Raw genomic sequence first — 23,120 nt, forward strand, 5'->3', positions numbered from 1 at the left:
CATTCATTCGTAATCTGCACCAGGCCCATGTTCCAGCAACAGGTACTTTGCAGCGCCAACCACCTATCCAAGACAACAATGATTATTTTACCTTCCCTCACTGTGCTCGCCAGTTTGCCCCAGGGCCAGCAGAGCAACATATCCCCAAGTGTCAGAAGAACATCAAGAGCCACCTGCCACCGCTGCTGACAAAAGCAACTCACCGCCCTCCGCCACTGACAGAAGTCAAATCATTTGCTATGCATCATATTTTTGATGTTTATAAAAAGCATGCAAAACGAAATACATTTTTATAGAGCAAAATAACATGTTTGTTTGGAAGAACATCAAGATTTTTGGTTTTTAGCAGGGGTGCAACTTTCGTTTTAGAAGTGGGGGGGACATAATAATAATAATTGTATACCCGACTGCTCGGAGGCATCCACATGGTCCTAAAGCACACCGTTGCCTAGTTTTGTATCACATTCCAATGCTAAAACTGGTGGTGACAAAAAACTGGTATTAAAAAAATATCATATTTTGCTTTGTGTACAGTGTTTGGTTCATCATAGAATTCATTAGACCAAAGTGGTTTGTATTTTTAATTTTTACATGAAGCATAAAACAAAGGTGCCTCTGTGAATGGTGGAAAGTTAGACCACTTTAACATCATACACCCACTCAATTGCATAGGGTCAGCTAAGCCATTGAAAAAATAGATTGCAAAAATAGACACAGTACAGGCATAATATCAACATCAAACAAACTATATAAAAAGCATATCTTATTCTCAACGCACATTTTCTTTTATATTTTGTGCACAATTCATCACAACACAATCTTTGGTTTAAAGAGTATGCACTAGGGAATAGGGATATATTTTTCTCTTGCATCGACAAAGAAAATTCCACCAGTGTTGTACTGTATCAATTGACTGCACACTAACCAAAAGAGTTGCAAGCTTATAAGCCGTTGGTAAAGGACACTTAAAAACATACATACACACACCACCCAGAGTAAAGAAATACACAAAATGTGAATATTACACTTTTCACAACTAGTGTAAAAATAATGATTCAATGAATACTCAAAACAGGAAAAATGTAATAGAAAAAAAACATTCAGTATTACCATGAAGTTTACGAAAACAAGCTTTTCTAAAATTCTAGGACGTGAACTGTGCTCATGATATGAAATATTATAGAAGGAAGATTGTAATTTTATGGTTAATTTCCTCCACTTAAATACTAGTTCAAGGTTATCATCTTAAGGCAATAAAAAGACAAGTGATTGTCTATATTTAATCAGTAGTTTGAAAAGTGAACCTCACATTTCACATGCCATTTTTCCAAATACAGTATAGCAAGCTGTTCATGAAAGACACAACATTGCAAATACTTAAATGTTAAAACGAAATACGTCTTTGGTAAATTTTATATCAAATATACTATATTTGGTATACCTTTTAGTTAGTATTTAGTATTTAGTTTAGAACAGCATCACATATGAAGAACATTGGTAGGTTATCAAAAATAGGGCTCAGGGCTTTCCAGAGGAATGAGCAAATAAAGCAGTACTTTAAATTCACATTGGTTTTAATAACCACAAGAAATAACTGCAAGAGGATATATATCTCAAAAACAATGGAAGAACACCAAACGTTCTTCTCTCTACAGTAAGCTGTGCCCACTTGTGATCATCAATTAAAATGTGGGACAAAACAACACAATCCTAAACCTCAGTTGACAGTAGTCAATCAGTGACAACATTATCATTACTACCAAAGTATTTACTCATATTTCACATTAGCCTACATAACACTGCAAGAAGTTGGTTGCTTAATGTTGAATCAAGCCAACATTTCAATCTGTCTGTGTCCAGGTCACTGCAGATCAGTTGCTGTAGGCCTATTCCTGACACCATCAGCTAATTATAGCTTACAACATGGAAGTGTCCACACAGGGTATCTCTCATGTATATTTATACAACGTAATCATGCAGATTGGATTATATCTAAGAAATATGATGTAACACAATGTGAAAAGAAGCGAGACCTCTCTTGCAAGTGGATGAGGTCAGTGGGCATCCATTTATCAGCTAGCTGTCCTAGTTAAGGAGAACACAACTGACTCTCAGACTACTCATCCCTTTTGTCATTTCTTAAACCTCCTTCTCCCTGCCATTCACCAATGGAACTGTCTTGCTAACATATTCCTCCTCTCAATATGGCCTAGCCACTCCATCTACAGGACCTGTTTGATGGACCCTGTTTGATGGACTTAATTGCATAGAGCCACCACCACTCATTGCACATAGTATAGGACAGACGCAGGTTTTTTTCTCACGGATTTGCCCCATCAGATCTGTCCCCGTCATAGTTGGAGGCTCCTCCCTGTCCCTCCACAGGCCTGTGACCAGATTGGTGGTTGCAGTTATTTTCAGTTCCTGCCTGTCGCAGTGTCAGACGGTTGATTGCTGTCCAGAGTCTCTCATTCTCTTTGAGCTGGTCACTGAACTGTTATCATAGAGAACAACACTTGATAACACTTATCTGTCTGCATAGCAATGGGGTTGAGCGGTTTTACAGAATAGGGACTCGACTCAGTGTTACTACACAACTTTGCTCACAGGGATCACTACAGGTGCTAGACAGTCTGTAGTGAGTAACGCTTACCTGCTTCTGTAACAACTGGATGGTTGCCTCCTGACGATTGACGGTCTCTCGCAACTGTAAAAGAAAATGGCAACAACTACAGAGAAACACAGAACAAACACGAGCAGCTGTGATATGTTCACAGACTACTGTCTGGTGCAGGCTTATGCTGATACAATGTGTGTAAGGGGTTATTTTGCACATACCTGTGCTACCTCACTGCTTGCTCTGCAGCAAGTTGGCGCCTCCCCTTTCTTACAGGCTCCTGCCTCCTCAAACCCGTTGACCCTGTCACAGCCCATACGAGCAGTCTAAAGAAACAACACTTGGTTAGGTTGAGGCATTAGCATGGGGATGTAGTCAGGTGTCGAGCATACAGACAGGCGGTGGTCATTACCGGGAGCTCTTTCTCAGTGGCGGCAGCAGCGGCTGCAGCCTTCAGCTCCTGTAGCTCCTCATAGGGCAGTGTGACGCTCTCGGGGAAAGAAGGAGCCAGTGGGCCAGGCATGGAGCCTCTGGAGTCCTCTGGCATCGGGATGAACTCTGCATCCTGTAGCTCCTGTTAGGGAGGATGGACAGGGAGGGACACAAACATTCAGTGGCCATAACCCTCTCTGTTTTGGCTTTCATTATGCTTTGTGGCTTTGATTACAAACCTTGCGCAGCCAGAAGGGGCAGGAGCTGTCGCCGGTCTGGTTCGTCAGAGACATCATGGAGGTCTCGATGCGTCGCTCGTCTGTGTCGGCCTCCTTAGTGCCCCCCAGGCCCCCTTCACGCAGCCCTGTCTCTGAGCCTGGCTCACTCTCCAGATCCACAGTGGTGGTAGAGGCTTGGCCTAGCCCTTAGTGTGCACCGACAAACAACAGGACACACCATGTGGTCAGTACATTACCACACCGGTCTAAAACTATCTACATGTTCAGATTGTGAATGTTATGATAAAGTAACCAGAGAGACCATGGCTATCTTACTTACCACAGCCAATTGAAAGTCCACTGCTGTTTGAGCGGATAGTTTTAGAGTTGAGAACCTTTTCTGTAAACAGAGAACAGAATCAATCAATCTCAACTGTATCTTTCAACAAATGATTAGCTGGTGTTAGAACAGAAGGAAGTGGCTAGTGGCTGACCCATGATGAGAATGGTGTGCCAGCCGCGGCAGGAGAGGTCTGGCACATGGTGGAGGGAGCCGAAAATGGGTCGTGGTAAAGCAGGGCAAACCTCAGAGCCAAAGCCCTTGTCTGCAGGCATTCCCAGGCGTCCATTTCCTGCGTTTCCCCAGGCAAAGATCTGATTGTCTGAAAGGATGAGAGAGAAATAATATATTGGTCCACAGACAATTAGCCAATATCCTTCCAGCACCTAAACAGGGAATCCTGTTCCTGAAGTGCTACCGGTATTCTCCATTATTTTGAGTCCTACTCATGTAGGTCAGAGGACTCCCAGCTAACAGAATAAAGCGACAAAGAAAATGAGCACCACAACTCTTAAGCTGAATATACACACTGAACAGCATATGACAACAACATGCTGCAACAGAGAATGTTCAAGTTTAGTTGTGTTTCTGACCCTTCGTGGCTGCGATGGTGAAGCCATCTCCACAAGACACTTTGCTGACCACCTTTCCCCCGAAAGACCCCAACAGCAGCTGGACACCCTGGTGCTTCTTGAAGTCCTTTACACCCAGCTGACCGTACTTGTTGCACCCAAAGGTCATCAGCCGCCCATGCTCTGCAAGGTCAGAGTTCAGTCAGAACCATGTTTTGATATAAAAATCTATATACTTCCCACCTACAGTGGGGAAAAAAAGTATTTAGTCAGCCACCAATTGTGCAAGTTCTCCCACTTAAAAAGATGAGAGAGGCCTTTAATTTTCATCATAGGTACACGTCAACTATGACAGACAAAATGAGAAAAAAAATTCCAGAAAATCACATTGTAGGATTTTTTATGATTTTATTTGCAAATTATGGTGGAAAATAAGTATTTAGTCAATAACAAAAGTTTCTCAATACTTTGTTATATTCCCTTTGTTGGCAATGACACAGGTCAAACGTTTTCTGTAAGTCTTCACAAGGTTTTCACACACTATTTTGGCCCATTCCTCCATGCAGATCTCCTCTAGAGCAGTGATGTTTTGGGGCTGTCGCTGGGCAACACGGACTTTCAACTCCCTCAAAGATTTTCTATGGGGTTGAGATCTGGAGACTGGCTAGGCCACTCCAGGACCTTGAAATGCTTCTTACGAAGCCACTCCTTCGTTGCCCGGGCAGTGTGTTTGGGATCATTGTCATGCTGAAAGACCCAGCCACGTTTCATCTTCAATGCCCTTGCTGATGGAAGGAGGTTTTCACTCAAAATCTCACGATACATGGCCCCATTCATTCTTTCCTTTACACGGATCAGTGGTCCTGGTCCCTTCGCTGAAAAACAGCCCCAAAGCATGATGTTTACACCCCCATGCTTCACAGTAGGTATGGTGTTCTTTGGATGCAACTCAGCATTCTTTGTCCTCCAAACACGACGAGTTGAGTTTTTACCAAAAAGTTCTATTTTGGTTTCATCTGACCATATGACATTCTCCCAATCCTCTTCTGGATCATCCAAATGCACTCTAGCAAACTTCAGACGGGCCTGGACATGTACTGGCTTAAGCAGGGGGACACGTCTGGAACTGCAGGATTTGAGTCCCTGGCGGCGTAGTGTGTTACTGATGATAGGCTTTGTTACTTTGGTCCCAGCTCTCTGCAGGTCATTCACTAGGTCCCCCTGTGTGGTTCTGGGATTTTTGCTCACCGTTCTTGTGATCATTTTGACCCCACGGGGTGAGATCTTGCGTGGAGCCCCAGATCGAGGGAGATTATCAGTGGACTTGTATGTCTTCCATTTCCTAATAATTGCTCCCACAGTTGATTTCTTCAAACCAAGCTGCTCACCTATTGCAGATTCAGTCTTCCCAGCCTGGTGCAGGTCTACAATTTTGTTTCTGGTGTCCTTTGACAGCTCTTTGGTCTTGGCCATAGTGGAGTTTGGAGTGTGACTGTTTGAGGTTGTGGACAGGTGTCTTTTATACTGATAACAAGTTCAAACAGGTGCCATTAATACAGGTAACGAGTGGAGGACAGAGGAGCCTCTTAAAGAAGAAGTTACAGGTCTGTGAGAGCCAGAAATCTTGCTTGTTTGTAGGTGACCAAATACTTATTTTCCACCATAATCTGCAAATAAATTCATAAAAAATCCTACAGTGTGATTTTCTGGATTTTTTTTTCTTAATTTGTCTGTCATAGTTGATGTGTACCTATGATGAAAATTACAGGCCTCTCTCATCTTTTTAAGTGGGAGAACTTGCACAATTGGTGGCTGACTAAATACTTTTTTTCCCCACTGTAGCTATCTTAAGATTAATGCCCTAACTGTAAGTCTTCTAAGTGACTAAAATGTTGTTGTTTTTTATGAATTGGAGGCTCAGAGAAAGAGATAGGAGAGAGTCTGGTCGCTGTACCGTCAATGGCAGCAGTGTGGGTCTTCCCAGCTGAAATGACTTGGATCTTATATCTGGCCAGCTGCTTGACCAGAGTGAGTGTGGTGGTGTATGGTATCCCCTGGTAGGCCTGACAGTGGAGAAGGAGGGAAACTTAAATTCTCCACCATTACTTGTGTTACTCCTTATTTTAAAGCAATGAGAAGAGCCTGTGTGTGAATCTTGGTATGTGGAATGTGGTGCTGTACCTCTCCAGGAAGGTTTTTGAGGCCAGAGACTCCCAGGTTCAGACCCAACTTGTTCAGATCATTGTTCCCACAGGCCAGGACTTTGCCAGACTCTGTCAGGAAAAAGGTTCCATCAAGGCCACAGGACACAGATGAGATAATGGCTCCTTTGGGGATCTCCACCTGTGAATGCCAGACGATACACAACATTATGCTTCCTATTGATTTAAATGGTGGACTCAAACACATTTCCATTCATTTGTCTGGACAATAAAATTGAGACGTCATTGGCCCGTTCCCCATTAGCAGATTTATATTATATGTGTTCAAGCTCTCTGCTGAAAAATAAAGGGCAGGATCTTACTTGCATGGGGGAGTTAAAGTCATCCTCACAGTCCAGGCCAAGACGCCCTGAGGAAAATAACTTCATTAATTAATTATGTTCCGCATCATCATAGCTTTATCTACTGGCCAAGATAAGGGGGGACAACGGATAGGATATGGAGCTTGAGAGAGGCATGGTGGTAGACACGCAGTACTACTGTGTAGCTCAGTATCGATGCTCTGGTACATACCATGCTCTCCGCAGCCCCAGGAGTAGATGTCTCCACTGTGGGTCAGCACCACCACATGGTTGTCCCCACAAGACACCTGCCTGACAGGCCGCTCCTCAAAGAACTCCAACAGCACGGGCTCTAGGACCTCCCTGCCCTGCTCGTTCTCCACTCCTATACAGCCATAGTAGTCAGAACCAAACATGTACATCTGGTCCTCATCTGAAACCAAACACATCAACAGCATGTTGTCAAACAAGACCACATCTTTATTGTATGGAACAGGGTTGCAAATTGCTGTCTGAATTGTTTATGTGTTGTAAAAAAAAAAAAACACAACAACACAGCCCTCCCATTGTAAACATCCTATTCTACTGGCACAGAAGTAACGCTCCACACAGACACACCACTCACCAGTGACACAGGCAGTGAAATCTGCTCCACATGCAACCTGACGGATGGCCTTTCCCTGGAGCCTCTCCACCTTGCGTGGCTGCCGGTACGAGGCCTGGTCCCCATGGCCCAGCTGGCCCACCATCTTGGCCCCACCTTGGACACTCTAAAATGGAAGCAGGACAACAAAGAGCACATGTTTAATCAACAAAAACTACTTTAAAGTGCTTGAAATGTATTTTCTGCCTTGGACTTAAAGGAACAGCATGGTACTCACAGCCCAAGTGTACAGCTCTTTCTCCACGGTAACCACAGCAAAGTGGGTCTCCCCTGCACACACATGCTGGGCACCGCTGCCTCCTTTAAAAGCATCTAGTTTCTGGGGTGTGAACTTTCCCCCTCCCCAGAAATACACCTCCCTAGAGCGTGTTGTCACTACAGCAACAGGGCTCTCAGTCACTGTGCTCAACCTATGGACAAGTCACAAAATAACTGAATTAAATAATTGTACAAATACCACATTTACATGATTAGGTGAGAATGTGTTGAACATACTTTGGTTTTTTCATTGCTGAGTTGAGCAAGGCAACTCTATCCTCAAGCTCCCTGAAACAAAAAGAGGTTGTTTACACAATGAAAACAGCTGTTTTGATGATGTCTCTACACCTATTTGAACAATCACACCATATTTTCTATCTTTCAGACATCCCACCACATTCTCTCCCCCCTTCACCAGACTCACTGCCTGCGGCAGGAGACGATTGGCTGGTCCAGAATCTCATCAGCTGTGGGTCTCTTTTCTGGATCCTGCAAATAAATGTATCTTACATTACATTACCATCCATCACACATCTTTCTGCATATAGAGAATCTGTTGTCATATCTTACATCAACTGATTCCCTACATACAGTGTATGCTTTGGCTGATGCTAAATTATATTGCACTGATGATGACCGCCATGAAAGACTGAAATGACAGTATGCTGTACACGTTGCTGACGGGTCACTCACCTGATCTAAGCATTCGTACACCAGCTTGATCAGCGCTGAGGAATAGACATCAGAGTTGACCTCCATGGTCCAGTTTCCCTGCACTATCTTCACACACAGGTTCAGCGGATTCTACATGGACACAAGCAGAAGACAACCGGAAATGCATTTAAGTGACATCAACAGAGCATAATCAGTCAATGCCATGTTTTTAACATTAGAAAAAATTATAATAGCAGGCAAATGTGTATCAATTAGACAATGGGGTAAAAGATAAGCAGGCCACATACCGTAGCATCAAATGTTCTGGTGAGAGTTAAGACTTCAAAAATAACGCAGCCCATAGCCCAGATGTCTGATTTGAAGTTGTACTTCACACCTTGGCACAGTTCAGGAGACATGTAGTACGGGGTTCCTACACACTAAATTCATAAAGGAAAATGCACAAAAAAGTAACTGTACCCACAATTTCCATTTAGATGTTATCTATACCTTACACAAAACTAAATGTGAATATGCACAAAACACTTGCAAATAAAAATAGCATGAGTGAGTCCTAATCAAAGATTTAAAAAAAACTACGGGTTGTAAAATATGCACAGTAAAACATATTCAACTGTTCTGACACAATATTTCATATTCCCATGGATTCTAAAAGGGTATTGCAATGAAAGCAATTTATATTCAAAGCAGCAGACATGCACAGCCTCATAATATACTCTATGACATACGCTCTAGCTATCCATACGGGCCGTCATCAGACAAGAATAGCACTGCTCAAGGTCACAGCAGACAATTAGCTGCACACTCGCTGCTGCCACTTCTGACGACTGCCTCCATCACACAGAAGTAATGTCCCTGTTGCAGAGTGAACAGCCATGGATGAAGCTGACTACAACTATAGCAGGCTTAGGTACACTCAGGGAGAGACATGTAGACAATACCCAGAAAGGGACAGAACAACAGCACTGCTCTCTGGACATGATTTGGTTGAGTGTTCAGTCTGTCCACCAAATCTGTTAACTGAATATGATCAGCATACACTCTGTAATAGCTCTATAATAAGCTCTGTAGTAACTATAATGGCTGAGAGTTAGTTTTCTGCAGCTCTATGTAACTGAGATCTGCTTGGTCAATGTAACACAGAGCAGAAGAGCACAGCTTTCCAGGTTAATACTTCAATATAACTTACAGTCTCAGCCATGGCAAACTGTGAGTCCAGCTTCTTCGCCAGCCCGTAATCACCCAACTTAATCAGGTTGGTTTTAGTTAGGAAGATATTCAGCGTCTTGATATCCCTTCAAGAGACGAATAAAATAGGTCAGAAAACAAAATAGTGACCAGATCATACAATTGTGTATTCATAACCAACACAGCTTACATACAATACAAATAATCTCGTAGCACAATAAATGAGTAAGGCCCGGACCCAACCCTGGTATTTACCTGTGCAGGACACCAGCCTTATGAATGTGAGCCACTGCAGAGGCGACTTGGTACAGGTACCATATGACAACCTGGGAGTATTTAAGACATTTAAGATATTAAAAACTGGTTGGGAAAAGATGAAGTTGAATGTTCACCATTGTTCCTAACTAGGGCAAAGTCAGTGCCATTATGTGTCTTTAGGTACAATACACTCTTACAACATGTTGGGTTTCATTTTCATACCTCCTCAGTGAAGAGTTTCCCCTTCTGTTGGTTGATTTTATCATAAAGATTTCCTCCTGAAATTGAAAAGACAGTTGTTTTTTCCTATTGTTACTGTAACCGCCAGACCATTACAATTGGGGCAATCATATTTCAGTTGAGCCAAAATCAATATCATTAACCCATCACACAAAGTATTATGTTGAAAAAGGACACTTAATAACACATTTTTAATATCCCAAAAGTTTTTCATACAAATACACAAAAAGTGATAAGATGCTGCCATATCTCACCATTACAGTATTCAAGCTCAATGAGCAGAGTGTCCTTGTCCATGAAATGGTTGAAGTAGGCTATGATGTTGTTGTGCTGTAGGATGGAGAGGATGCTGATCTCGTTTGTGACATCCTTACGCTCTTTATCTGAGAGGCAGTTCAAGTCCACCTCCTTCCACACCACCAGAGAGTTGTCCTGCAGATTGATAGACAAGGAACAGACAGAGAAAGGTCAGGATGAGATCCGAAAGACTTTCACTGTGAAGGCTAAATCAAACAACACTCTGAGAGACCTCACGCAGCACAACTTTACTGCAATGGCCTCCTCAAAGTTAAACAAATATTAATTATATTCCTTTTATTTTTCTATTGTGCTACTGCTAATACAAAATGTAATAGGATAATACTAAGATAATAATAACATAAGCTAAAATAGGGTATATCCCTAATAATGGACTATATATGATGTAGGCTCTAATCAAACAAAGTATTATTTCAGCAAGTAAACTAAAAGGTTTAACATTTACAAAAGGTTGTCGTTTTCCTGCTGTTGTCAAATAAATACAAACCATGCTATGTCCTTACACATTGCTCTAGTTGTGTAAAGTTATGGGGATAATAGCAGTTTTGTCAAATGGCTTGGGAATGTAATGAATCTTGCTCTCAAGCAAGCATTTCCCACTGGGGTATGAAAACCAAAGTAGACTGTCTCAGAGGCTACTGGCCAGATTTGGTGAGAGATTCACACAGCATGCAGGGGAAGCTATTGTAGATCACTAATACACAGGCCTAATAGGTCTGTCTGTCTGTCTGTGTGTGTGTGTGTGTGTGTGTCTGTGTGTGTGTGTGTGTGTGTGTGTGTGTGTGTGTGTGTGTGTGTGTGTGTGTGTGTGTGTGTGTGTGTGTGTGTGTGTGTGTGTGTGTGTGTGTGTGTGAGTGTGTGTGTGTGTGTGTGTGTGCGTCAACAACAGTGGCAGTGACACACACTAGCATATTCCTGGGATCTCTCCAAGAATGATAGAAATAGAGCTTGACCTGCTTACCTCTGTTCGTCTGTATAAGGTTGCTTCGCCAAATGCCCCTCTTCCAAGGATCCGGATTGGAATGTAATGTAACTTTTCTTCCTCGCCACTGTATACTGACGTCGATCGCCCACTGGCGACAGATTCACTCCCAGAATCTGAATTGAGCGAGGCGTAACGCCTTTCGTAGTCTTCAAGTGACATTTTGAGTATAATAAGTGGTAAACTGTAATGCTCGTAAACAATTTACAAATTAATTGCGTAAACAAACTCGTAAAATACCTTCCTTTAAAATCTAATTTGGGGAGAATTCCCACAGAACAGCGACAGCTAGGCTATACATCAATAAAAGCTTTAACTTTACGACTGCTGCAAAGAATAATAAGCCGCAGCAATAGCGTGCAACAGAGTTGCAATAGTTTTGTTGATTTTACCGGGAAGTTACCGGGAAATCTTTTGGCCTAGTCTCCTTCGAAACCTTTGGACGTTAATGCGCAGTATTACAATAACCATCTCCCTTGATCTGATACTCGTTAATACCGACAAGAAGATGTCTACTGTCTGCAGTTTACCCACTTTACTAACTTTACATTTAGGAAGCTGACAGTAGCGCACACTCGACTGTGCCACAGCGCAATAAGGAGTCCATCTTTTCCATTTCCATGCATAGGCAAAGATGGAGAGGTGAAGCGAGAGGCTCAACTCCGCCCAAAATCTGTCCGCGCTAGAATACAGCTATAAGCAGACCAAGTGGGGATTCTTTGTATGAAGGCCTATGAGAGTGTCGAATTTCGTCAACAAAAAATGTAATTGCTAATTTGCTACATGTGGCTTATTTGATCGAATATAAGTTTCGTAATGTTTAGGTTGTTACAAATGTACTGATATAAGTGGACGCTCGTGGCATCCGGTAACTTTGATAAAAATATATTTTATATTGGTCTTGTCTCTGTTGTTCACACGCGTATCTGCCCTCTCATTGGCTAGAATGTTCACGGTTGCGCTCTCCTCCACCCGCCTGCATCCCGCCTTTGCGGACATTTCTTTCCATTGTCAGAGCGGTTAGTCGACTATCTTGTCAATATAATATATCCTCTTTGACATGGGCTAGTACCCGGAAACACTCAAGTTAGTTATGCTGCATTCATAATATGGTCATGAGTGAAAGTTAGGCGGTACGGTCCTGTATGGCGTCCCGGCAAAATAAATAGTGGGGGTACGCGGTACCAGTAAAACGTGAGCCTATCACAATTAATACAACATGCTCAAAAACCTATAGGCTATTCCACCATTATTTAACATTACTGCATGTCAGCCCAATGACAAATTAGCGAATTGTTTGGAAACCGGGTGGTATATGCTCCAAATTGTGTTGTGGTTTGAGGAGAACACTTACATTTTGCCAAGGCAGAGATGGGTGGCTGAGACGCTCGCGGACAAGGCGGAGACGAGTGCGTGGACAACAGTGGATGCATCAATTCAGGCTACAAGTGTAGGCCTAATGACAATCACAGAATGTCATTACAATACACGTAGGTCTTTTGTAACAGATGTCTCTTTCCATTCATCAGTGCACTGTTGGGGTTTGGATGCTGAAATTACTTTGTGAGTGGACGAATGTGCGCGGGTAGCCTACAGGAGCGCCTTTGTTAAGTGATTGTTTGACAATCAGATAAAAACATCATGATTGGTTGTGTTTATTGCCACATTAAAAAGTATAGGCGGCGTGTCCATAAGGCTAGCGGAAGCTTTCCCTCAAGTAAATTGAATTAAATTGCCAAAAGTATATAGCCTAATTGGCGTACTCCTGTCTATAGATAAATAAAATCATTCAAAATAGGCTACTACACCAGAAAGCATGATTTGGCCACAGAGGATCATTAGCTTCTTAAACAAAAAAGTTGTGCATTGTTTTAAATCGCATAGCCCACAGTCGGAAGGGCTGTGGGCTATGCGAGCTGCAAATACCAAATAGATTATTGTTGATTTGCGACTGTCAGTGAAAAGCAGAGAGACCCAGCCAGGCATATCGCAATATTTAAAAATACAATCGCGGAAAAACTGTTTGGAAGAAAATGTCTAAGAGATGACAATGAAAAGTTCAAAAGATGACAATGAAAATACTCCAATCTGTCTTTTAGTTTTCAAAATTCTTAACTTAATTGAGGGAACAGTATTGGCACCAGCGGAGAACTTCGGCCATATCCCCGGTGAGTGTGCATACTCACTGTCTTTGTCATTGGGTCAATGCCACTTTTGTTTGTTTTTGGACAATAATAATTTCCTCCTCCAGGTTAGATGGACTTCATATTGTATTTGTGTCTCCACTTTTCGTAGGCCAATTATATATGGATCAGAACAACATCGTTTTTTATTGATCTGTTTGTCAGTGTCAACAGAGTAGGCTACACTGTATTTTTTGTAGTATAAAAAAAATACTTGCGCGCACTTGGGTGTCCAGTACCGGTAAGAAATTAAATCTACTTTAACCCCTGAATGTGGTAAATACCACCTTTCCACTCGGTTATGAACGCATCATTACGCTTAGTTTATGCTGCGTTCATAACCCAGTAGGAAGTTAGTATTTACCAAGTAATCTATTAATATGGTTTTTGAACACTATAATTTGTTTACAAGCATGACAGCTGTACTTTTAATTTATGGTTGAGACAGCTTGTTGGCCATTAGCCAATCTGAGTTTCTCAAGGAGTTCAAAGCATCTAAATGCCTCCAACTGTTATTTAAGACTTCACAACTGGTAATTTCCCACTTGGTCATGAACACAGGGTTAGATCTCATCTCAGTTAAACCCCATAGAGATAGCTAGAGGACTCTAGTGCCCAAAATCCAATTTTAGCATGCACAGCGACATTGAGGACTTTCACCATTTTTAAGTAGTCAACTGGGTGGGACTTCCTATGGGTTAAGGAAGGATCACATAATTCCATCGAGGTCACCAGGAGGGATCAACCAATTAATTATACTTGTGAGGAAACATTCCATAACTGCAGGGGGCAGTAAATCGCCAACCTGTAAATCGCTTTATACCTGTTCAAACAACACACTCTAGGTGGCAGTGTGCACCCTTTCAGTTTGTTTGCCAACTCATCAACGTAGTAGAAGATGAAAATGGACTACTTCAAAATGGAGATGGCCTCAATGGTGCTGCCTGTGCACAAAAATGTGATTAATGCTAAAGAGGAGGCCCAGAGAAAGTTACACAGAGAGCTCACTAGCCTTCACCAGCAAGAGATAGAATTGAAGCAACAGACAACCAGCAATGATAACTTTCAGACGCAGATTAAGAGCCTTCGCAAGGATAAGACACAACTGCAGTCCCAAATATCTTCACTTGGTGAGATAACTTTGTGTGAGACACCCTAATTAGGATTTGATCTATTGACTAGTAAAAAACAAACATACAATGTGTCTTTACAGAGGAAAGCTCTGGCCTATGTTTGCCAGGATGGGATCTGCTAAACTCAACGTGTTACAACTTTGCCATTTCTGGTGCCATTGAGTCTAGAAGCTGGGGAGAGGCCAGAAAAGACTGTTTAAGTCATGGAGCTGACCTGGTTGTCGTAGATAGCTGGGAGAAGCAGGTAAGACATGGGCCATCATTTCAAACTGAGGTGAGGGACAAGGGTGGGGGGTTGAAGTGTTACTGTAACTGGAAGTGTGATGTTTATTACCATATTTTGTGCATTGTAGAAGTGAGTACTGTTCCAAACTGCCATTATTCATAATTTAACCAACCTAGTTCAACAGCTTGTTTCTGCATGACTTTCTGTAACGAAGACACAGGGAGTCAGGAAGCAGGTGCAGATGGTGAGTTTAATAATAATGAACATGGAGCGTTACAAAACAAGAGATGCGTCTGGACATGAAAACAGAACCAATACTGCCTGATGACTGATGTTGGTGAGGGCTATATGAAGGGAGAGTAATCAAGGTGGTGATGAAGTCCAGGTGTGCTTAACAATGTCTCCTATCCATCATCAGTGGTGGTCAGTGTAACACCACTACATTTTAAATGAAAATGTTTCTACCAAAAGTAAATTCATGGTTATTCACTTTTTTTCAATTTAGCCTCTGTACATGCAGTGCCATATTGGGCAATTATTTCCTTTATGACTGGTTGTTTTGAGGATCTTTCTGTTATGGGAAGGTATCCTGTAATCCTTGGGCACACACACACACTCCTCCTTCCACTCAAACCACCAATGGCCTCTCGGTATTCACATGAAGCATTGACATAGGGTAATGAGTAAACAAATCATCCACAGGCAGAAAGATCTGGCAAACAGTTGTTTTAGTTCAATAATGGCAGGCAGCAGACAGACAAGTAAAGGGAGAATTCTGACATATATTCAGAAAATGGGAAATACAGTGAGCTGATATGGCAGGATGATTTGAACACAGATGGACATCCTCTCCAGCACAGACAATACCAACAACAAGATACAGTAAGGAGAATGTGACCTTTTTGGGGAAAAGCCAGAGAATATCTGCACTCCTATACAAATCAATCCAGGAGCTTTTGGCAGATTGTAGATTTTAGTATACATTTTCCATTGTCCAGTGTTCATGTTCATGGTGAGAGATGGGCTGAGTTTGATTCTACAGATTGATTGAAGTGGGTCTGGTCATGCTCAGTGCTCTTCTACTGGCAGTTGACATTGGTGTGGGAATCCAAAGTAAGTAGTGTCCGTTATCATTTCACTCTCCTTTAAAGAATCAATAAAAAAAACTTCCTCTAGTGATGTTAGGTCTCTCTTTGGTCCCTGCAGATAGCAAAATCAGTGAGAAGTATAGTCCACCATATCAGAACTTGACACAGATCAGGAGGTACTGACAGAGTTAGAGAGAGCTCCGAAAGGTTTACAAAACCAGTGGGCAGCTAGCGTGATAAATGTAATGGCATGGAGTTAGAGGCAGGTTGAAAGCCTACAGGAACAGATGGTGGCATTGCAGTCCTGTGTCACTGAAGTTGGTGAGACTTTTGGAACTGTCTTTTGTATGCTATGTTGTATCTAGAACTGACATTGATTCATTTATTAAATGCTTGGTAGATGTTTATGACAAAAACAGCAAAGTATGCCTACCTTTGTCACATTACAGCAACAGTAATGTTTCAATGACCGTTTCCATCTCATTTTGTAACAGTGGAAATCTGTTTCCATTGTTTGCCAGGATGGGAATTGCTAAACTCAGTGTGTTACTACTTTCCCTTGTCTGACTCCATTCCTCTGAAAACGTGGGAAAGAAGCAGAGAACTGCATTAAACAAGGCGCTGACCTGGCAATTATAGAGTGTAGAGAAGCAGGTAAATGATTTGGATATATTCTGTATGGTGTAACTTCCACAATGTGTTAAAGATATACATACTAGGTTAGCATAGAATAACTTCCTATTATTTCCATCAGTTCTATGCAATGTGGAATGCTGTAAGTGCCCCACTCCATGGAGTAGGCCCCTCTACATAGTAATGGTTTGACAGCACTGTAAAAGAGAAAGATTGTCCAAAAGCCATAGTTATCAATGATTCATTCAGCTTCTTTCTTGGCTTGTGGTTTGTTTGCTCAGGCATTCATAAGTAAGATGATACACGAAGTGCAGTTTAACTCCGAACCTATGCACATGAAAGGGTTCTGGATAGGACTGAAGGAGGAAGAGGATACAGAGGGGAACTGGAAATGGGTTAACGGGACTGAGCTGACTCGGGGGTAAAAGCTGCACAAGTCATTGGACTGGATTCAGGTATAATCATGTATGATCTTCTAATTGTTTAGACCAACATGTTAAGCGGTACTTAAATGTTTCCACTGTACCATTACCATTCAGGACAAGACCAGAATGTCTAGAAAGTAACCTTTAACTTGGTTTAAAGGTACTGGCAAGAGACAGCCCAATGACCACTATGGAATGGAGGACTGTGCAGCCATCTATTCCAAAATAAATTCCATGAGGTCCTGGAATGATGCTCCGCGTACACATCCATTGAAATGGATATGTGAAATACAATCAAGGAAGGCTTTGACTGTAAAATGTCAATTATTTCAATAAGTAAATACATACATTCAAAATAATAGGCATTGGAATCAAATGTAAATTTAAGTTGTACATAGCATAATACTTTATCTGGTGAAAGAAATTGTCATACTGTAAAGTTAAACAAGTTAATTAGTTCTGCATCTTTTTAATAGTTTACTCCTTACAAACAAGACAGACTACAAACTGTGACGAGTAATGTTAATACCAAAATACATCCCAGGTTTACATCTGAATACACTATAAAAAGATAGAAGTATAAATGCATGTACTATAGTAAATATATTAGTTTCTTTCATGTTCATACTTTACTATGTACATTCACTATCGGTGCTTAAAAGTACCTTAAATACTATTATACATGTCTGTGAACCAACAGTTGAAGAGAAACACAAATGCCAAAACCAATCTTGGCAGCAAATAAAACATTTCAACTAACTAACAAGACCTTCATTGGGCCAGGGAGTTGTAAATGACTGTTTTATAATCATTTCTGTGCAGTGAGTTGCCCAAGCCAAATTGCCCTTTATATAATTTAGCCTGTATATTGTCACCATCATATAACAGGTTTGTGTCCTTGCAAGCAAAATGTTTTTGTGTAGATTGTGATGATGTCTAATCAGAACATGAGGAGGCCAGTGACTGTTGTTCAATAGCAGCACTCTATGACAACTAAGTAAGTGAGATATCACACAGGTTGGACTGTCAAGTCAGGTGTGTCGGTTAGTAGGTCACAGCACAGCAAAGTGCTGGCGCAGGTGTTTCAGGATCTGCTGGGTATCTACATGCTCGGGGAAGGCATCCTCTGACCTCTGGGCTGCCGTGTAGCTACTCTGCAGATCTCCAATCTGGACACAGCAGAAGACAAAAACATATCAATTCATATGATCTCTCATGACTAAAAACAGCCTGTTTTATACCAGGCATACCAATGTCCTTTTCATTTAAAACAGTGCTATGAATGTGCAAGCTGCATTTCAATAGTTAAATACATTGAAATAAAAGTGCAGATGAAGTGTCTCGTTACCTTGTCTGACAGAGTGGAGTAGTTAAAGTGCGGTTCATACATGTGAGGGGCGAGTGACGCAGCGGTCTGGAGGAAAGCTTTGGACTGTGAAGAAATTAGGAAATCAAAACAACCATTCTGAATTAGACTCAATACAAAAATATCATAAGCAGTACACTAAAGACTTTAAATAATGTGTTGTACCATATGGAAAAGAACCACTGGGCATAATGCTTTAGAAGAGCAAGCCTGGAAGAAGTTTCTACCAGTTGGAAAGAAAGTATATAATTTAAAACAGATTCACACTCAATGCTCTTATCAGTACTGACATTTTATCAATATGATACATTTGAAGATCTAGAAACCCCACTTCATTCACCTGCTCAATGTGTCCCTTGCGTAGCTCCAGCACGGCCAGGTTATTATAGGCCTCAGCATGGTCGTTGTTGAAGGCCAAGGCCAGTTTAAAACACTGGTATGCCAGAGTCAGGTCTCCTATTCCCTGTGGAGAGAGAGGGAGGTAGCTCAGTTGTTAGAGCATGGCGTTTGCATCGCCAGGGTTGTGGGTTCGATTCCCACGGGGGGCCAGTATAAAAAAAAATATATTAAAAATATTAAAAAATGTATGCACTAACTGTAAGTCGCTCTGGATAAGAGCGTCTGCTAAATGACGTAAATGTAATGTAAATGAGAGAAACATAAGATGCAAGTAACAAACAGAAATGCAAAGAATAAGTGATAGCATGCTATCTGTTCAAAGCACTCAGCCAGATGTGGATCCTGTCCAAGAGAAAACAGTTGACATACAGAAGAGGGTGCTGTAGAGTAACTTGATGCAGTAACTAACATCTGTGTGTGCTAAGCTAATGCTAACCCACCACGGCCACATGTCCGATGTTGTACCAGACGTCAGCCTGCTCCTCATCATTGGCCACCAGGGCCAGAGCCCTCTCGAAGGAGGACAGGGTCATGTCATACTGCTGGGCATAAAAGCAGCACAATCCCAGGTTGTTGTACAGCTGGCAATTATATACCCCCATCTGCAGCAGCCGTCTACAGGGAAGGAGGGTTAGAGGGAAAAGACAACTGTAAAATCATGCAACCATGCAAGGCATGTGTATGCACTGAAATTGTCAAAATTCTTAAATCACACAGGCATACACATAATAATCAGAGTTAGATAAGGGATTTAAAGGAGGTGGTGTGTGTGTGTGACTAACCTGTAAAAGCGCAAGGCGATCTCAGGCTGGTCCGTGTAGAAGTGATTGCTGCCTATGCAGGCGATAGCCTCAACGTGAGTGTTGTCCTGCTTCAGGACGTCTTTGTAGTACTCTGTGGCTGAGGTGATGTTATTCATCTCCTGTGAGAGAGACACAAATAACAATAACTATAAAGACAGATGTTGGACCTCCTGATCAACCTGCATCTATTCTCTCAATTGACAGAGTAATTCAATAGCTACTAGAGCTGCAAAACAATTAGGCTCTAAATTCCAAGGCAATCAGCTGCTCGTTACACATTTGACATTATTTCAACCTGTGGTTTCTTTAAGCAAGAGAACACTTTACAAACAAACAACAACAACAAAGGAATCATGCTACGTGCCTCGTGAATGCGAGCGATTCCTGTTAAGAGAGTGACCTCCCCAGGGAAGTGGTCCAGACCTTGCTTGAAGAGGTTCAGTGCAGTTATAGGCTGATCAAGGCGTTGATACACCTGTTTTTAGTGGCGAAACAGAACAAGTATTTTTATGTCATTTGTGTACAAATGAAGACAAATAGGTCAGTAGATTGATATAAAAAAACATAAACCTATTTGGAATTCTAGAAACAACTCATTGGTGAGTGACACACCACCAGGTTTTATCTGCTACGGAGAAGCCTTGTGTGATGGTTAATCTATACTGTATACAGTGTAGTTACACAGTATTTACAGTGTTCAGAGTGTTAGGGATATTGTAGGTTGTATGTTGTTACCTTGGCCAGATAGAGGTATGTGTCCACCACCTCCTGATGATTGAGAGCAGATCGGAACTGTTTTTCTGATTCCCGGTGTAAACCAAGTCTGTTAATACAAACAGTCACAATGTGGTAGAACTGTAGTGGTAGTATAGTATACATGTATGTATTGTATAAGAACAGTTGTTTGAGATCTAAGTAATCAGCCAAAGCTTTACCTGTAGTAGCATTTCCCCAGCTGGACTTTCCACCACCAGTCTTTGAACTGAGCATTCTCAGTGGCCAGAGCAGCCAGGTCTAAAGCCTGTTCACAAAACATGACAGGGGAGGTACAAATCATTTTAGACTGAAATGTACAAACAAAAACTGCATGAAAAGCCAAAGATATACTGTATAACTATTTATAACTCACATTTGTTACATCATTTTCATGATGGAAGATGTACTCAAACAAGGTCTGGGGGCATAAAAAACAACAGAACGGTCATAACACGTATTGAACCCGAATAACCAAAATAAATACATTTACGACAAATATTTTTTTACAGACATTGTTCATTGCCTTACATTCATTAAATCAGTCTTACCTTGGATAAATTGGGCTTCTGGGCATATTTAGCCAAGTTGAGTCTTGACAAATTTATAAATGGCCCCTCAGGATTGGTTAACATGGAGGCTGTTCCCAGCCGGACAAATCTCCCAGACGCACTAGTGACAGGGCGGGCAGTGTGTGCCGTGCGCGGGGTCTTAATGGCCTGTTCCATTGTCCCTGGTCTGCCAGACTGGGTACTGGGCCTCACAAACCCTGTGATAGGACGTCCCGATTGGGTCATGGGTCTAGAGTCAGGACAAAAAAGCTCAGTTCAGAACTAACCTGATGCCTTTCCAGGGTAAATAATGCTCCTCACAACTCATTGTCAGAAATATTGTTACAGTAATAACACAATTCCAGTAGGGGAAATGCTTGGAATACTTACCTAACACATACAAGATAGTTGTGAATATAAAAGGTCACATACCGGATGGCTGGAGTAGGTCCACCTCCATGGCTTGTTCCAGGAAGCCTCAGTGATGTCCCAGGGCCTGAAAGACAGCTTCATTACAGTACACTCAGATTTTACCAGAACAGATTCAGAATAGTAATATATTTTTGATATTGATTTTCTGAGCTGGTAGGCTCAGTAGGCTATTCTGCAGATGACTATGGTCAGGAGTTTTTCCTGACCATGTGATCTGACCAAGAAGAACTCTTGGCCCTCTGGGACTGTTCAGAGTTCAGACTTACGAGCAACCTGGGCGATGGAGCTTTCATCCAGCATCATCTCGGCGATCCCCTCCTGGTCCACCTCCACCTCATCAATGTACACCATCTCTGTCAGAGCACGGGTCTTCAGACTCCATGCAGCCTGCCCAAGAGGAAACAGGTAGTTGATTTTATTTTACAGTGTGAAAATAGTTTACTTCGATGTTACAAGGTAGGGAACTCCAACACTGATGTGCTACTGTGATATTTCATTAATTTCTCTACCCATTCTATTTGTATTTTAACATGTCAGAACATGCCAGGTTAGAAGCAGCATGTCAACAGACACAGAATAAAAGGAGCACAGCAGGAAGAGGTTACCTCAGAAATATGTGATGAGGAGTCAGGTTCCTTTTAAGACAGCAGTGAGTGAAATGATGAGAGAAAAGGTGAAGATAGATTTGATGCATCAATTAGTCTAGGCTATAGCAAGCACATTTCAAGACCATTGGAGTTAAGAGTAGCTAGCTGAACTAAAGGTTAGAAGAAATAGTGATAGTGGTCACAATAAGGTAAAAACGTGCCAGATATGATGATTGCCCTCTAGCTAACAAGTTGTTGTTTTTTATGGCACCAATAGCTAGCTAGCTATCAATGTGCTAGCAAAACAATAGCTAGATAGCAAGCAATGGCAGAGCATCTCTGGCAATAGTATGAGGAATAGGCAATGATTCAGAAAATGTCAAAGAATACTTTGCAAGCATGCTACTGCTAGCTATTAACATGAGCTAAATTGGATTCATGCCTGGAGCTGGCAAGCAGAGCTAAAATAGCTAGCTAGCTACTAGTTTAGCTATTTCTAACCTGGTCGTATGGACTGTCCTCTAATATCTTCGAACAAATATCGGAACATGGTTGGAACTTCCGTCTTCTAAAGTAGCTCCATGCAAGAAACAAAGGATCCATCGGCACCTCCATTTTGTCTTCTTTGTCAGTGGTGCAAAAATAAATTAAGCGGTAGGTCCGTTTTTAGAGCTTAGCTATCAACGCTAAGCTTGTTGCTTGAGCAGCAAGCGTCCTGTCACTCCCAGCAACAGAGGATAGGGGAGGTCCTCTCGTAGGTGCACTTGATTGAAGTCGCCCGGCACGCCGGGTGGGCAGAGGTGTGCAAATGTTATGACTATTCCGTCCATTCTACAATGCGAACCCTGCCCACCCAATGCTGCATTGAGCTATTTGGGATTTACCATGAGAACAATATTCTTCTTTAAAGTGAAGCAAGATCAGTGCGTTTACTCAATAACTTTTGTGCACTGCCTGTCTTTATATTACATTTACATTTTAGTCATTCCCCCCCTTACCCCCCCCCCCCAAAAAAAAAAAAACATTGTAAAGTGGTTATCCCAGTGGCTATAAGGTGAATGCACCAATTTGTAAGTCGCTCTGGATAAGAGCGTCTGCTAAATGATGTAAATGTAGCAGACGCTCTTATCCAGAGCGACATACAGTTAGTGAGTGCATACATTATTATTATATTTTTTCATACTGGCCCCCCGTGGGAATCGAACCCACAACCCTGGCGTTGCAAATGCCATGCTCTACATCCCTGCCGGCCATGTCCTCCCCTACCCATGGGTCT

At 41.9% G+C, this 23,120-nt stretch overlaps 2 protein-coding genes and 1 long non-coding RNA gene across 3 annotated transcripts; 1 reads left to right on the top strand and 2 right to left on the bottom strand.

The window, feature by feature from the left end:
* Window positions 1-567: 567 nt before the first annotated feature.
* nek9 (NIMA related kinase 9) lies at window positions 568-11,872 on the bottom strand. The gene is made up of 23 exons (XM_084182531.1): window positions 11,245-11,872; window positions 10,220-10,397; window positions 9,948-10,003; window positions 9,723-9,793; window positions 9,469-9,574; window positions 8,567-8,698; window positions 8,298-8,408; window positions 8,029-8,093; window positions 7,842-7,892; window positions 7,564-7,756; window positions 7,308-7,452; window positions 6,915-7,115; window positions 6,704-6,750; window positions 6,361-6,522; window positions 6,134-6,242; window positions 4,201-4,362; window positions 3,762-3,929; window positions 3,608-3,667; window positions 3,289-3,473; window positions 3,030-3,191; window positions 2,839-2,943; window positions 2,654-2,707; window positions 568-2,494 (listed from the first exon to the last, which is right to left on the bottom strand). Exons 1-23 carry the CDS (start codon window positions 11,425-11,427, stop codon window positions 2,321-2,323), a joined length of 2,880 nt encoding a protein of 959 aa, XP_084038657.1. The 5' UTR covers window positions 11,428-11,872; the 3' UTR covers window positions 568-2,320.
* Window positions 11,873-15,547: 3,675 nt separating this feature from the next.
* On the top strand, window positions 15,548-17,729 carry LOC311145801. Its single transcript, XR_014614635.1, has 3 exons — window positions 15,548-16,549; window positions 16,810-16,983; window positions 17,114-17,729. It is a non-coding gene; the product is annotated as an uncharacterized lncRNA (long non-coding RNA).
* Window positions 17,730-17,862: 133 nt separating this feature from the next.
* Window positions 17,863-22,549, bottom strand: ttc8 (tetratricopeptide repeat domain 8). Its single transcript, XM_084182112.1, has 13 exons — window positions 22,346-22,549; window positions 21,524-21,644; window positions 21,258-21,321; window positions 20,826-21,075; window positions 20,651-20,695; window positions 20,457-20,542; window positions 20,257-20,344; window positions 19,886-19,996; window positions 19,501-19,640; window positions 19,159-19,333; window positions 18,660-18,782; window positions 18,302-18,385; window positions 17,863-18,122 (listed from the first exon to the last, which is right to left on the bottom strand). Exons 1-13 carry the CDS (start codon window positions 22,457-22,459, stop codon window positions 18,006-18,008), a joined length of 1,518 nt encoding a protein of 505 aa, XP_084038238.1. The 5' UTR covers window positions 22,460-22,549; the 3' UTR covers window positions 17,863-18,005.
* Window positions 22,550-23,120: the final 571 nt, after the last annotated feature.

Source organism: Coregonus lavaretus (assembly GCF_964263955.1).
Source record: "Coregonus lavaretus genome assembly, chromosome: 18".
Lineage (NCBI taxonomy): Eukaryota > Metazoa > Chordata > Actinopteri > Salmoniformes > Salmonidae > Coregonus > Coregonus lavaretus.